Source organism: Pelodiscus sinensis, chromosome 1 (genome assembly GCF_049634645.1).
Source record: "Pelodiscus sinensis isolate JC-2024 chromosome 1, ASM4963464v1, whole genome shotgun sequence".
NCBI lineage: Eukaryota > Metazoa > Chordata > Testudines > Trionychidae > Pelodiscus > Pelodiscus sinensis.
The window spans coordinates 55,597,005-55,613,561 of record NC_134711.1 but is presented as its reverse complement, the minus strand read 5'-3'; the positions used below and the strand labels follow the sequence as shown (position 1 = coordinate 55,613,561).

Genomic DNA, 16,557 nt, shown 5'->3' with positions numbered 1-16,557 from the left:
GTATGGTGGTCTTATTTAAATAATTAATTTTGTCCCTTTCCTCATTTATTAACTGACCTACTTTCCTTTTACTACTTTCCCCCTTCCCCCTCCCCCATGATATTTATTAAAACCTTTCTTATTCTCCTACACCCCCTTTGGCTAGCATTAACTCGTTCTGGTTTTTGCAGCCCTGATCCGTAGCATGAGTTCACTTACAAACTAGCTTCACAATTTCTTTAAAAAAAAAAAAATCACAACCATGACTACAATTTAAACTTATTCTACCTGATAGGCTAAATATTGTTCCTTTTAAATAATTCCTCTATCCACCACAAATATATTAAAAGAAAAAAATCACATCTGTAAGAAATTATTTTTAATTCAACCACCTATACTACAGTTGCATCTTTGGTTTTAAATTCTCTTTCCCCCACCTTCTGTCCCCCAAATACCTCTATAGGCACAGAACTTACAAATAGATACATCACTGTAGGTTTATGCTCATGTGAAGTCTCACTAACAGGACTCTACACTGTTTGTATGACTGGGGGCCTACTCAACCATCACATAAAATAAACTTCTCTTTTTTTCATTAAACTTCTCTTTTGACAACATGCTTACCAAGTAACAGCTGACAAGAAATGTAGAAATTATGCTTATGACCAACATTTACATGTACTGACCCATTTAATATACCAACAAAGTAGTATATGGAAAATGCTTTACTAATTCATCTCAATTGACATGAAACAACTAATTTGCAGTAAGATTCAAAGGAATTACACTAATTGCTGCTGTAGAGACTTACACCACTATATTAACAAATAAAGTCTATCAATGGCTATTGGCACTGTGGTTTTTGATGGTTCACTACAGAAACATAGCATACAAACTGCTGTACCTGTCAGACAGCTCAAACCAACTAAGTAGTCAAAATTTGTGATCAAGGCAGTCTCTCAGACATATATTTTGGGGGGAGGAGGGAATTGTAGCTTATCTGAATTGTTTATCATGGAATCAAGAACATATCCAGTTTTAAAATTATGTTTTAATGAAGGCTCAAAACACATCCTTTCAGTTATCTGGCAAAATTCCACAACAGGCAACATGAAAAAAATAGTTACAGTTTAAAAACAACAACCCTACCTGGAAAAGGGTGTGGTATATCTTTGACAAGACATTCAACTTGATGAAGACAAATGAATCACCAGCACGTCATGCAAATAGTTAACTAGCTATTTAAGCAATAATTTTAAATGACACTACCTAAAGAGATGGTATAGCAAAACAGGTCAATGGTCCACATATTTTAATATCTTATCTCAAACAATGTATAATGCCAAACGCTTCACAGAAAAATACAACTTCCTACCATCACAACCTATCAGGGCTCCAAATCTGCAAAGGTATCCCTGTGCATCTTCTTCTTAGTGTATATGTGCAATGTCTCAGATGGCATGACAGCCAACATCACTGAGTGCCATAGAGTTCAACAAGGCACCTATAAACTGCTGTCTGTGCAGATATCTCTATAGGATCCAGGCACAATGTTACACCTGGGGGAAAACGTATAAGGTTGGTAGGCCCAAATTTTGACCAGCTAAGTTGCAAAAGTCCTTAAAACTTCTGGTCCAAGATTCTGAAAAGTGACTAATGATTTTGTACATCTAACATGAACTCCCTCACAAGGGTATGATTCAGAAGGTAGATGTCCAGCAATTCATGAAAATAAGACCTTTTTGAGGAATATTAAGTTAGGCATACAAACACTGAGGCACTAAAAATCACTAGTTATTTTTGAAAATACTTGTGTTGGTGGCTTTCTTCCGTCTCTCACACTCCCAATAAAAAGCTTTAATAATATATATAAAAAAACACACACACACAGAAGTCAGTACCCTAGCTACAATCTTACAGTAACAAATCAATATGCACAGAGTGGAGGTAAAATAAGTTAATTAAGAAAACAGTCCAGCGAACATCTTCCAATGGGATTATTACCAATAAATAAAACAATAGCAGATATTATAAAAAAAATCTAGAACATCCATCTAAAGATGGAAATCCATGAAAAATATGGAGTGTTTATAAAAGATTGTCATTTTAACAAATTTTAAAATTTTCTTTCCACTAAAATAAAAGTACAGTTCTTTTAAAGTTATGAACATTTATGTACATCTTTTAGAAAAATTTGGTATTTTTAATACCCTGTCAGTACTACTATGGTAACAACATACAATTTGGTCTACTAAAAATTTGATTTATTTGTAAATAAGAAATAACATATTAACCATCTTCTGATTATATACTTAAACTACTTATTATTTGATTTTACTAATAACCACATTGCACAAAACACTTTCAAAACACAGAAAAAGCCACCGTAACTATCCCAAAGAATATACAATCTATTACTGCAACAAACTTCAGTGTTCTCACATTTAGTGAAACTATGGACATGAAGGAGGGGAGGGGTAAGGCAACAATCAGCATAGTACAACTTTAGTTCATTTTCGCATGAGTTTGAGAACTCATGGTCCATTAGGAGAACTTAAAAAACAAACAAACAATTCCTGTCATCCAGCACATCTTTAGCAATATTCTCCTCATGCTGCATATTAACAAAACAAACAAAAATAGATGGAAGATGCTCAAAAATGAGATCCTACCATATTTTGAGGCCACTAGTAGCCATTAATATAGTAACTAGTTTTCAAAAAGTTTATTTCTTTAACTGGTATGGATTTTAAAGAAATAACATGCCATCACAAAACAAATCCAATAGCTACAGATATCTGACTAAGGTTTTCCAGACTTCATTGTAACTCAATAACTGCTCCACACAGTGCTATGAACTCTACAGCTTCAAGCTGGAAGTCAATCTAGGACAGCCAATAGAAAGTGCACCTGTGCAATTACTGCATTTTCTAATTCAGAATGCTAAACCTGAAACAGATATTGCTTGTGTGCATTGTGAGAAAACAAAAATCAACAATTAAAACAACACAGAGAGGATATATGACATACAGAAAGCTCAGCCTGCATCTATTTTGTCATTAAAAATTGGAAAATTATTATAAAAATATAAGTATTAGGCATATATTTAGAAACTTAAATGTTAACTCTTTAAACATATGGCAAACATCATTTTAAATCAAGAGGCCATGATTATTTCTAAACATATATAAAAATATATTCATACAGATTATAGTTGATAAAAGTTTTAATTAGCATTAATAAAAGACTATTTAGTAACCGAAGAATAGCTCTCACACCAAACTAAACGATGCTAAGCTTCACAAAAGGTCAGAACAATAATCTTTAGCACTACATTAAAGAACTTAATAAGATCACTGAAAAAAGTATCAGGAAACTGATAAACTGAAAAAAATTAAAATATCCTATCTGACAATTCAAGATGATAAAAATCTATTGAAAATATTGTATACTAAGAACAGCTGATAACTGTACATTTATATACTGTTGAGAAGCAAACCATCTTTCCACAACAGGATGTATTTTTAAACCAGAATCTACCTTCATAAACAGGTAACCAAGTTTACCAATAAAGACATTTTATTGCTCTGAAATGAAACAAAGTTTCAATGACTATATTAATTTGGCTGGTAGTATCAATTTTACTGTATTGCCAATTTAAAATAATCAGTTAAAAATGCCTCTGACTATTGTTTACATACTTGGGTTTACCTGACAGGTTTAAGGCTGGCAGATGTAAAATACAAATATAAACAATAACAAAACAGAGTTACTTTCAATTGACCACTGAACTAGCTCGCTAATCAGTTAGGAAGTGCTTTAGAGTATTTTTGAAGGGGGGGATGTTTTTATTATTACACACGTTGAAAATTAAATGTTATCCCATGCTCAATACTACTGAAAGAGCCCTTATCAGCACTTACCGCAAGTAATACTGTTTTAAAGCGAAGGCAGCGTTAGAACAACTTCTGGGAAAGTTAAACTCCTCTACAATTTCTCCCCACTGATTCTTCTCAGATACCTGTCAAAAGCATACAGAGATACACAACACAGACACATACACATCGTTGACAGTGAACATCACAAGGAATATGGGCTGTCATGAAACAAATAAATATATGATAAATATTTATATATATATACACATATATACATAGATCTCTCTCTGTATATAGGATATATGGCTATATTTCTTAGCCTGTCCATGGTGGTCTCGCCTAACATATAATCCTGCTTTCCATCGTATTTTACATTTTGTTTAATATATTTGGTTATTCTGGTGAAAACAGGGAGATTATATTATTTGGGGGTTGTTTGTTTTGTTTTTACTGCCTGGACAATAACCAATCGGGAGTCCCTCTGTCGCCCCCTTTTAAATCCTTACGCGGTCCGTTAAAAACCCAAAGAAGTTTAAAATGATTCACGAAAGTCTTGGAGGGGGCGCCCATTGGTCTCCAGGGTTCAGGGGAGCAGTCCCGGTAAGTCTCCCCAAGACAGATCCATAGACACAGACAGGCCTTTCTTTTGAGGCCTACATTTCTGTCCCTAGCCTTGAAGCCTAAAGATGGCTATTTGATTACACACCGTCTTGGGTGCCCCTTTTGTTATTTCTCTCCGGGAAGGGCTCCGAGGGCAGCGCCTGGTCCCCCCCGGCTGCGAGGATCATTTCCTAGCCCATGCTCCGTGCCGATTATCGATGTTAAACATGCCCGCTAATTTTGAGTTGCACTAAAACTGCACTCAGACGCTCCTCTCCGTCTCTGCCTGTGTGAAACACACACAGAAAGCAGCAATCGCAAGCAAGAGAAACTGACTCACACGCAAACCTACACACTCTGCTCTCTCTCCTTATCCCAGGAAAGAGGGGAAGGGGAAAGGGGGCTGTGGAGGAGGAAAGGGAGGCACAAGCGGTGTGTACACTGCTCCCCCAACGATCCCCCTTCATCTCTCCACCAACAAGGCCAAGCCACCAACCTGCCTGCCTGCTTCCTTCCTTCTTCCACCCCCCACCTTCCCTTACCGGCTTTCAATGGGACGCTTCCCGACCACCCCACCTCCCCTCTCTGCCCCTGAGGGTCAGAGGAGACTTTTGTGAAGAGGTTACTGGGAGGGAAACCCAAATTAAAACTTCCACTCACCTTCCCAAATCCGCCTAAAGTGGTGACTCTGGTGTAGAGAGCGTGAAGATCCAGCTCCTTCCCACCCACCACAGGGATCTTCTTAAAAGGAGACCTGCCAAAGGCGATACACACAAAACAACACAACTTGTCAACTCTGCCCCCCTTTCTTCCCTCACGGGGACTGCCGTGTCCTTCAGGGAAGGGGCTGGAAGTTGGATCTGGCCGGTTTAAAAGCCTCCCCCCTCCCCTTCCATCTCCCCATTTTCCTCACCCTCTGCTGTGGTGAAACTGCCGCAGCTCGTCCAGGAAAGCGAGTCCCTTTCTCCGCTGGTCTGGTTGGGTTTTACCCGTCGAATTTGCCATTTTTTGTATTAAAAAGATTTTCTTTAAAAAAAAATCCAATAAAAAAAACAACAACAATCCCCGGCTCCTCCTTGTCTTTACGAGACCCAGGTGCCCGTGCTCGGCCGGGGATCAGCCATGGAGAGGGGCTTGTTTAAAAAAAAAAGTTTAAAAGGAATAAGGGAGCCCCCGAGAACGTGGTAATAGCGAGTCCCGTCTCCACACAACACACGGGCAGAGAGACACACACAGGGAGGGAGAGGGGGCACCTCTCAGTAATTCCTGCCGCTGCCTCTCTCAGCACCACAAACCCAACCGATCCAGCCTGCACATGAGACTCAACATGGTGCTGCTGGATCACACAATGAATTGGGTTAGTGTTGTGGTGGGGCGGGGGGAGCTGGAGTGAGGTATTGACAGTGTGTGTGTGTTACAGACGCGGCTCCATGCAATCCCCCTCTCCCTCGCTCACACACACACACACACTGTACAGCTACAGCAGCGGCGGCGGCGGCGGCGGCAGCGGGATTCACTTCTCTTCTCTCTCAGACAAAAAGATCTGAGGCCGCCGTGCGGCTGCCTGGGCGAGAGCGCAACACAGCGAACCCCAGAGGCCGGCCTGGGTACTACAAAAGGCAGCTCGAAAGGCAAAAGCCAGCACAGCCCCAGCAAGCAGTTCCTGGCGGGGAACAATAGGCTCCTCTCGCCGCTAAGGGCTCATCTGCAATGTGCCGCAAACTTCACACAAAGCCAGGCGGAAAGAGAGAAGGAGTAGAGGGAAGGGAAAAAACGGCTACTACCGGTTGTTCCAGAGTTAGGGGCAGGGGAAATGTGCCCTTCTTCCCGGACTGTAAAGGGTGACTTATTCGAGGGAGAAACAAGGAGACAGGAAGTTTGATCTGAAATAACTGTATTAAATTGACCTAAATCAAATTTAGTGATTTAAATAAGCTGAAGGGATCATGGGAGAATTTTCATGTTAAAAAAACTTTTGGGTGTCTGACTCTAAGGCATTTTGAATGATTAAGGGACATTTGGTATACTATATTGAAAGGCTCCCAAACTGGTTTAAGAGGTTAGACAATATAAAATTTTCCCAATGAGGAACTCTGACCACTTTCTTAAATGATGATACCTTAGGCAGGTATGCCACTAGGGGAATTAATTGTCTTGCTCGGTAACTTAATTTTTTTTCTGGTCCAGAAGTGATAGTCTTTGTACTGGAACACACTTACTAAAATTACCCACCCTCCCTTAAACTCACATACAGTATATGCTTAGGAGCAGTTAATGAGATTTCCACCTGTATGCTTCTAATATATTTGACCTCATACCACTGGGGGGGGGGGGAGGAGGGATTGTCCCTCATATACATTGACTAAGACCTCTTTTATCTGAGTCCAAGCCACCAGCTGGCAGCCTTGGCCTGGGCATACAATAAATGAGACTCCAGGTAAACTCTTATCCCTGCTACAGAATGTAGGAACCCAAATGAATGCTTTTACAGTTTTTCAGTCAGGCCACCATCTTGCTCCCATTAAAATAAAGGGGGAGGGATGGAGTCACACATTAAATGGGATCCCAGGTGAGTCCTCCCAGGATTTCAAACTCCTCCCTTATTTACAGACCAGTAAGTGGCAATCCCGGTGGGCACTTGTCTATCTCATAGAGTAAATAGGGCTCCAGGTGAGCACTTATTCTACTTTGTGAGACTCTAGAGGAGCTTTATCCTTCACATACAAAAAATTGAAATCTAAGGTTCTAAGCAGCAGTTTTTAAGCAGAATTCCTCATTAAATTCAGTAAGAAGTTCTGTTTTTAAATCAATGGTACATTATGGCTTCAAGTGAGCATTTCAAGGAAAGCAATAACGACTTTCTACTCTGTACTAAAGAGAACAAAACATTTTTTCATATGTTTTTCTTTTAACTTGACTGCTCTTTCAGCTTGAATATAACCACCAGAGATCTAGTAAGATGTTTAGAAGGAACTGTCCTCTATGTGACACTCAGTGTGGAGAGGGGAGACAGGAATCCCTCAGTTTGGAATTAGTTCTCAGGCAGTATTTCAAGCCTCTCTCTCTCTCTCTCTCTGGGTGGAGGATTTTGCTGTGTATTTCTGTGTGAAGAATATCACTCAGCCTTATTTTGTTTAAGTCCCTTATTCAATTTGTACCAGAAGAAGCTTCAGATTAGCACTCATGATATTTTGAGTTTTGCCATTTCAGTACTATATGCAAAGCTGCTAAAACTGGGACAAAACGAATGAGAGCTTTAAAACAAAATAGGGAACTGCGGTCTAAATGTCTCATTGAAATATACACAGCAACAGCCTTTGTCACAACAGGGAGACAGTTTTAAACATGCCTCTGAACTCAGGAGGTGGTCAGGTCTCCTCTAAGTGGGGGAGACTTGGTAGAGGTGAGTCATTCTCCTAGCCTGTATGCAGTCAGGGCGCGGGCAGAGGGAAGGACAGTAGAATTGCGTACCAGGGTTAGGTGGGTTTCCGTGCTAAGCACAGCAGTTGCGCACGGTCCCTTACGTAACTGTCAGCTGGGGATTCCCTAGAGGGGGGTCACTGTATTCAACCATTACACAGACCCCTACCGCCGTTCCTACACGCCTGGGCTGCCGTTGCCGCCGCCGCCACTGAGGCTGCGGCTACAGCTAGAACCGCGGCTCCTCACAAAATGGCGGCGCCCATGGAAGCGGCAGCAGCCCCATTTTGTGCCCACAGAGCTGTCAACAAAACACGGACTTGGCCGGGGCAGAGAGGCGGAAGGCGGCAGCTAAAGGGTGTTTCGGGGAGTGAGGGACTTCACCGGTCCCCCGCCCCCGAGGAGAGACTTTCTATAAAGCGTGCGCGGGGGAAGCGAGCGGCTGGAGAAGCGGCGATTTGAGCGCTGGGATCAGTCGGCAGCGAGGGCTCCGTCGAGACCTTCCGGAGCGGTGGCTCAGTGGTCGGGGCGCTGATAGCTCTGCCCCGTGCGATCCGGGGCGCTGGGCAGCAAGGCGTTGGCCCCATCTCGCCGGCGGGGAGGCTCCGGGTGGGGGATTAGGTCTCAGACACAGGCTGTGCACTGCGAGTGGGGATGGGAGAGATTTGCTGTCTCCCGGAGACCTTGTTCTGGGCTTGCTCCTACTCTTCAACCTCTCTCCCTTCTTGGGCTTGTGCTTGGCAGCTCGGTTTTATGAAACTTTATTGTTATAAGACTCTAGCAAGCTTGCAAGGAGCTGTTGGAACACCTAGATTCTTAGAGTAGATAGTTATTTAGGCTACTTTCCGCACTTAATTACTGTTTACTTCCTTTTACTGCGTGCCTGTGGAATCAGCCGTCTATTACGCTAATGCTTCAGTTTACATTAGCTAACAGCAAGGTACAAAATGTCTAGTGTCTAACCCCCGTGACTCTGCCATCTTATTATGTATTTTTAAATTTAAACAATACTTTGGGCTTCATATTTTAATTTTGAATAGGTTACATTTGATATGGTTTTGTAACTGTTTGCAGTATTGCAATGCTATTTATTTTATAGTAGTAGAAATGTCCCTTCGAGGTAAGCGTTGTCCGTTGGGGGTGGGGTTGGAAGAGTATTTAAATAAAAAAATGAAGATTTTTATCCAATTTCTCTAAAGCTGTTTTTTTGTCTAGGTGAATTGGTCATAGTTATGATAGGCAGTCTACTGGTGGTAGAAAGGTTTTGGTTTTTTTTAAATCTGGAAGTCTAAATATACAGCAAACACTTGCCATATGTGGTGTTGAAAGCTTAAGACTTCTCTTGTGCTGCCTATTAAGAAGTCATAGATCAAATATGGTAGATCAAAACACCATTGTCTTACTGTAACATCTCACTATTGTATGGTTCTTATAATCATAACTTAGTTTTATTTTACACCGAAAGTGTTTAGATTATATGTAAAACCAATATGTACAAGGCAGCTGGCTTACTTTATTTTTATGTTTGTATTTGTGGAATCAATGTTCTTATGGATCATGCAAGTTTTGTGATTGATGTAGGATTATTTACATTGTAAAAGTTTTTAAAAAACGGGTGAGGGTGAGACAGATCTAATTGTGAAACAAAATCCTCACCACTGCTCTATATCATAGTTCCAGTCAGTTTGCAAGCATAAAACAGTAGTGGAAATTCAACCTATTTGTCCATCTGCTGCTCTCTACAGGCCAGGCCACAGCATGCCACTACTGTGTTTTCTCCTTTCCAGAGGATGAAATGTGGGTCACTTCTTCCCAAGGGGCCTTTTCGGTGTGTGGTGTTTTTTTTTTTTTTTTTTATTCTTGCTGCCTGGAAATGTTACTGCTCATCAGAATTGTAATTTTGCTAATCAAATGTTGATTGGAACTATTATCTCTTAACAGTAACTTGTAAATTATTGAAATTGAAGATAGTGTATTTTCTCTCTTGGTATTTTTTTTGCTAATTGCAGTCTATTACATGGGCTAGAGAGGACAGTTACATAGTTTATTTCTTAAATTGTGAACACTACTGTGTGCAATGTACGATAAAATCCTGAAAACGAGTACTGGAACCATAAATGTGGGTTGACATTTGGCTAGAGAAGAAATAGTCAGACACTTGACATGACAGTCATTTATATTTCCAGCATTTTTAGTAACAACACCAATGTAGTCCTGGCCTTAACTTCAGGACTTCTGTGTTTGCACAACTATAAAAAAGTGCACTCTCTAACAAGGGGTACTCAGCAAAAAGGAAAACAGGTATTCTATTCTTTCTCCCACGTTACTATTTAACACTCTAAATTCTTATTACACTTTAGTGTACTGGCTGTTTGGAAAGAAGCTTATAGGCACTAGCTCTGCCTACTTGTTTTTCCCTTTGATATTTTCATTCCCTCTGATCCTTGTTTCCCACCCTCTTCTCTTTTTTCCTCCCCTCTCCCTTCTACTCTATTTATTTTGTGTCTGCGCATCCTAAACCCATAACTCTGGTCATCTGAAGAAGTGGGCTGTGCCCCCGAAAGCTCATGATAACACCTATATGTTTTGTTAGTCTATAAAGCGCTACCAGACCTTTTATTGTTTGGAAAGAAGATGTTACTAAAGACATGCAAATTGTTGATAAATAGCTTTAATGAACTGTACAGAATTCATCCTATTAAGGGTGCCTTTTAGCATATGCTAAATTTTAGTGTACCATGATTGCTTTGTTATATTTAAAGTGGAAAATAAACTGCAATATTATAGCAGGTCTGCAGATTCTTACTCAAGAGTAGTTCCACTGCAGGTGGTGGGCTCATCATGTAAGTATGGGCTTGCAGGCTGACTCTTCAAAACAGTGTTGATAACAAATAACATCATCATAAAATTATTCATTTTGAAAACTTGTCTTAAGTAAATTCATAAAACATACTTCCTTAAAACTTTGTAATTTTTCTATTGTTTGTTTTTTTTCCTTTTAATTATGATGCTACTGTATACAACAGACACACATGAAAGAGAAAAGTGACTATATACAAAGCATTGTTGTATGCATGTAAATTTTTTAAAAAGATGCTTATATGTTATGTGACAATCGCAGTGTTGCTAACTCCTCTCAATTTTATTGCGATTCTTACAGTAGTTGATGGATGTTTTTTTCCCCCAACATCCCAATTAGTTTTCTTTCAAAAAAATGTGTATAGCCCTCATAGGAAAGCTTGAAAACATAAAGCAAGACAACCCTAACATAGAAACAATAAGTCAAATATAAAGAACCCCACACATTTGTCATCTGGTGTCAAAGTCATGATTTGGAATACTTGGGGTTGACAATACAGTATAAGCATAAAATTTTCACACTTTAAAAACCCAAATCTTTTACGTACAACACAGTGAAAACAAAATTACTTGCAGTAAGTTCAAGACTATCATTTCTATAATGCAGAGATATTAAATATGGGCCTCTGAATGTTGTGAAATTGATATCCTAGTGAATATATCTGGGGAACACTAGAATTCAGGTATTTTCATATAGACTGGCAAACTAGTATAATTCTTAAAAGAATTAGTGAGTTGCTTTAAGCAAATGAATTGACTCTCTAAACATGACTAGCCACTGTGAAAGCATTGGTTTTTTATTATGCCTGTTTGGTATGAATTGGTTGGTAGTAATCTTTCTGCAGCCACGACAGCTGTACTTTAATGCTAGTGTTGTATGGGGGGGAGGGGAGATATGAACATTGAATTGAAATATGAAACTGGGCTACATTCCATATTGCTGAATCTGTGGAACTCCTTGCCTGAGGAGGCTGTGAAGGCTAGGACTATAACTGGGTTTAAAAGAGAACTAGATAAATTCATGGAGGTTAAGTCCATAAATGGCTGTTAGCCAGTATCGGTAAGGAATGGTGTCCCCAGCCTCTGTTTGTCAGAGGGTGGAGATGGATGGCAGGAGAGAGATCACTTGATCATTACCTGTTCAGTTCACTCCCTCTGGGGCACCTGGCATTGGCCACTGTCAGCAGACAGGGTACTGGGCTGAATGGACCTTTGGTCTGACCCAGTATGGCCGTTCTTATGTGTTTTTGCAGAATATTAAAAGAAAATTATTATTCTAAGTTTAGAGTCATACTTAATCATGATTCTTTTTTGTTTTTATTTTTAATTTGAACATTTTCACAAAACTAAAGACCAATAAAATGTTTGGAAAACATTTGGGGGAAAATGCACTGGAATTAACAAAAAAACATTTCACCATAGTGTTTCAAGTCCAGATGTTCCAACATTGTGCTAGAATAAAAGGTCTCAATATATTGGAAAACTGGACAATAAACAAATAGTCCTTGAAATATTTGTTGGTCATGTAATGATGGCTTGTATTTCTTTTCCACCTATAAAACAATAGATAGCTAAAATACACAAAATGGTTTCTGACTAAGCAATTGCTTTGATTAGCAGAGATATTTTATGCAGTTGTAAATGAAAAAGGGGAAGTGATTCCTACAATCACCAATATAAGGCCAGGTGGTCAATGAGACAGTTGATGAATTTCAAGCCTAATCCATAGTATGAAAACAATTGAGGAAACTCTTCTAGTTAATGGAAACATGAAAGCAAGCCTGACAAGTCAACTTAAGAAAATTGAAATAACTAGTCTAGTCCCATTATTCAAGCTGATTGAAATGCTTTAAATAGTGTCACTGGTTACTTAAGGACATTTAATTTTTTAAAATAATGACTTTTAAAGCTACTATTAAGATATATAATATAGATATAGATTAGGTAATATTAACTATTAGCAGGTGAGCAAAGCTGCACTGAAGATGCTTAGCAGATATTGAAGGGACAAGTTGAATATCACATTGTACTTACAAGTTACACTTAAGATTATCAAAATTGAAAGAAGCCAGTGGAAAACATTTTTTTTTCTTTATCTGAGGTTCACTTTTAACATTTAGAAGCACTTCATGTAGTCTGTTTCAGTTCCTCTTTCATGCACTAGCATGATGGCATGGTTCTTGAACTTCTCTGGAAAGAGCACATGGACTGATCTTGTCCAGATATTGAATTAGTTTCAGACCCATAGAAAAAGAATTGTTGCTACTTCTGAGTTTTGAGCCAACAAGTTGTCAAGTTTCAGATGCTAGCTTGAGAATGGTGGGAACAAAACCCCCTATGCTCCCTTGCCACCAAACCAGGTCCAGGACACAACTGAAGCTCAGGAACAGGTTAGCCACCCAGCCTTGTACATAGAGCTAAGGAGTAATGGGAAGCAGGTAGGTCCTAGTTCACTTCCAGAGATTCCCTGGCAGATTTAGTGGTGAAGTTAAGGAGTTGGTATACTGTGTTTCACTTCCACTGAAGAGGCATGTTGGTGAAGGGATTAGAAGAAAGGGTAGGCTCATCTATATTTGGTGGTGCTCTTAGTATCTCAGGTTTTCCATGGACTCAGGAAGATAGCACTGTATGTTTTCATGCTTGTCATATTCTTAAGCCTTTACAGGTATAAATGTTGAAACTTTGATTATGGACCACAGCTTTCTGGCAACAAATTGTCTGCCCCCCAAATCAGACTACTTGAGGATTTTACCTATAGGCTGCATCTAGACTGGCATGATTTTCTGCAAATGCTTTTAACGGAAAAGTTTTACGTTAAAAGCATTTGTGGAAAAGAGCGTCTAGATTGGCACGGACGCTTTTCCGCAAAAGCACTTTCTGCGGAAAAGCATCCGTGCCAATCTAGACGCGCTTTTCCGCAAAAAAGCCCCAATCACCATTTTCGCAATCGGGGCTTTTTTGCGCAAAACAAATCTGAGCTGTCTACACTTGCCATCTTGCACAAAAGCTTTGCACAGAAGGGACTTTTGCCCGAACGGGAGCAGCATAGTATTTCTGCAAGAAGCACTGATATCAGACAGTAGGAAGTCAGTGTTCTTGCAGAAATTCAAGCGGCCAGTGTAGACAGCTGGCAAGATTGCTTTTGCGGAAAAACTTGCCAGTCTAGACACAGCCATAGTATATACCTTGATGAAAACTGAATTGTGAGGTAGGGTGGGGGTTTTTTGGTGGGGAGAGGGGAAGGCAAGGGGGACTTGAATTGATAACTACAGTCTTTAGATGAAACTACTTGTAATGTCGCTTCATCTTTGATCAAATTACTCTAATTTATTAATTAGTTTACAAATGGGAATTCTTTAACGCTACAAATTTTGCTTGTGTATTAAAGTAATAAAAGTGAAATATACTTGATGAACCTCACTCAAGGTTATTTGTTGTAATACACACATTTCAAACAGTCTGGGTTCATTGTTCTCTCTCTCCCTATTAAGTTTTAGAAATTGTGGACCAGACTTCCCCTCCATACCACCAGAGACTGCTGAATTCTTATAGCTCATATTGCCTTACTTGGAGTTATTGGTATTTAGCACTTCAGCAAATCAGGCCCTGTGGCCATAATCCAATGTACTTATTCAAATATGTACAATATTTTAAAATCAATATTGCAATAATATACAGTAATTTAGGGAAACATCCATTACTAAGCACACTTCAGGAATTCTGGAGTATTGTCTGTCTTTAGGCTGAAAAACTTTTTTTTCAAAAGCACTTTTTCTAAATTTGTTATCACAGAAATAAAGTTCTTTGTTTTGAAGAATTCTGAAAAACACATGATATGTCATAGTGCACAGAGTCCTGGACTGGTACTTAGGGGACCTCGGTTTCATACGTGCTGCTGGGTGACAGCAGGCATCTCGCTATGTGTCTCAGTTTCCCAGCTGTAAAATGGGAGGAGATGATGATGATACTGACCATAATTGAAGTATTTTTAGATCTACTGATAAAAAGCATAATATAAAAGCTATTATAATCACAATGACTTTGTTTTTCCTCTGCTGTTGCAAAAAGGCAGGGGAAGGGGGAGGTGGCTTTGCAGAGCCAGCACTTGAAGAGAGCCTGCTTTTAAGCCAGCTCCCCATGCATGTCGACTCCTGCCTACCATCCCCCAGCACTGCTTCCTCTGTGGGAGGCAGTAAGAGGGGAGTAGGCAGCTCTGGGGAAGCTGGCACACTTAGGGAGCCAGCTTAAAAACTAGCTCTCCACATGTGGTGGCTCTGTGGAGCCCCCTCTCCTGCCTCCTACAGAGGCAGCAGCATGGGGGCAGGCAGATGGGAGCTGGTGCTGGGAGAAGCCATCTTAAATCTGGCTCCCCACAAGTACTGGCTCTTGCAGAACCACCTGCCCCTCCCATGCTGCAGCCTCTAATGGAGGGCAGAGGTTGGGGGGGGGGGGGACAAGGTTTTTTCAAGCACACTCAGGGAGCTGGCTTGAAAGCAGCTTCCTTTATCAGCTCCTCTGGTGCTGCCTCTTTAACAGAGGCAGCAGGTGAGGGAGAGGGGAGGGAAGCTGGCTTTAAAAACTGGCTCCTGCCTGCCCTTCCCCCCCCCCCCCCATCCCCCATGTGTAAACATGTAACTACTGTAAATTCTAGCAGGTATTATTATTTGTGTAAATATGTATCCCTAAAGTGGATACTAACTGCTGGGGCCAATAATTTGGTTTTTTTTTTTTTTCTTTCTTGGGAGGGTTCAGAAACTGAGGGTAGGAAGTGGTGGTAGGAAGCAATCCACGGAAGGTGCCTTAGAGGGTCCCTCCCAGAGGCCAAACGTAGATGACCTTCCTAGGGCTATAGGCGCCTAGTGGAGTGGGCAGACCTAGATTCCCCTACAACCAGTGCTTTTTTGTGATGGTACTGACAGTAGGCTTACCTGCAAAGATCAGAGTACCAGCACTTCTGTAATGAAAATGGCTGACAGTTGGCTGGGTCTTAAAGAGTACCGGCACTTTTTTTTTTAACAAAAAAAAAAAAAAGCACTGCCTACAACCAAGTAGATGCCAATTGCTAGACACCTTGCCTACTGAGAACCCCATTAAAATAATTTCATAGAGCACTGAGGCCCAGAGGATTAGATTCCCAAAGGGACTTTCCACTGATTCACAAAATCACTGCTGCCTAATCTTGGATGTGCCTGTTTGTCAGCAAACACATGTAAAACCACTGAAGTCCTGATGCTGCTAAATTGCTTAACATTCTGTCTCCGGATTAAATCTCAATGGGATTCTCAAGATGGGTATTCCCTTTCCTGCAATGTCTGTTTGGTAAGTGTGCTCAAAGCACTCCTAATCCTCCCCTCTCCTCCCCCCCCCCCCCCATTCCCAGAGAAAGCTGGGGGAGAGGTGTCCTTCCTTCTGTTTTCCATTATACCCATAGCCTAGTGGTTAGGGTACTCACTTGGGATGCAGGACACCTAGGCTTTAATTCCTGCTGTGCATGATCTAAACCCAGATATTCCACCTCTCCCAAGAGTGCCATAACCATAGGGTAATTGAGACAAAAGGTTGGGGGGGTCTCTCCTGGGTTTGTCACGAGAGAGTCCTGATCTGATTTAGGCACCTAACTACAGGAAAGGGTTCACATCAGAGAATCCTGTCAGGAGGAGACATCTCCTTCCAGCGTATCAATTAAGTTCCTATGGCCCTAAATAATCCTGCCCCTTCCTGTACGTTTCACTTTTGGCTATTTTAAGTGGCTTCCTGCTCAATATGGTGGCTTCTGTGAATCATTTTCCTAGGCACCTAGCTTTCCCTATATAATTCCCAG

At 40.6% G+C, this 16,557-nt stretch overlaps 1 protein-coding gene across 5 annotated transcripts in view; it reads right to left on the bottom strand.

Annotated features, from left to right (window-relative positions):
• The window catches only part of ARID2 (AT-rich interaction domain 2), a 203,135-nt gene extending 196,860 nt beyond the window's left edge, over positions 1-6,275 (bottom strand). For all 5 annotated transcript variants that reach the window (XR_012904298.1, XR_012904299.1, XR_012904297.1 and 2 more), the window contains exons 1-3: positions 5,371-6,275; positions 5,118-5,211; positions 3,903-4,000 (exon numbers count right to left, since the gene is read on the bottom strand). Coding sequence is in view for 1 of the 5 variants with exons in the window: in XM_075930435.1 (XP_075786550.1) it covers positions 3,903-4,000; positions 5,118-5,211; positions 5,371-5,462 (284 nt within the window). In the remaining 4 variants the exon portion in view is untranslated. The remainder of the gene's footprint in view (positions 1-3,902; positions 4,001-5,117; positions 5,212-5,370) is intronic.
• Positions 6,276-16,557: the final 10,282 nt, after the last annotated feature.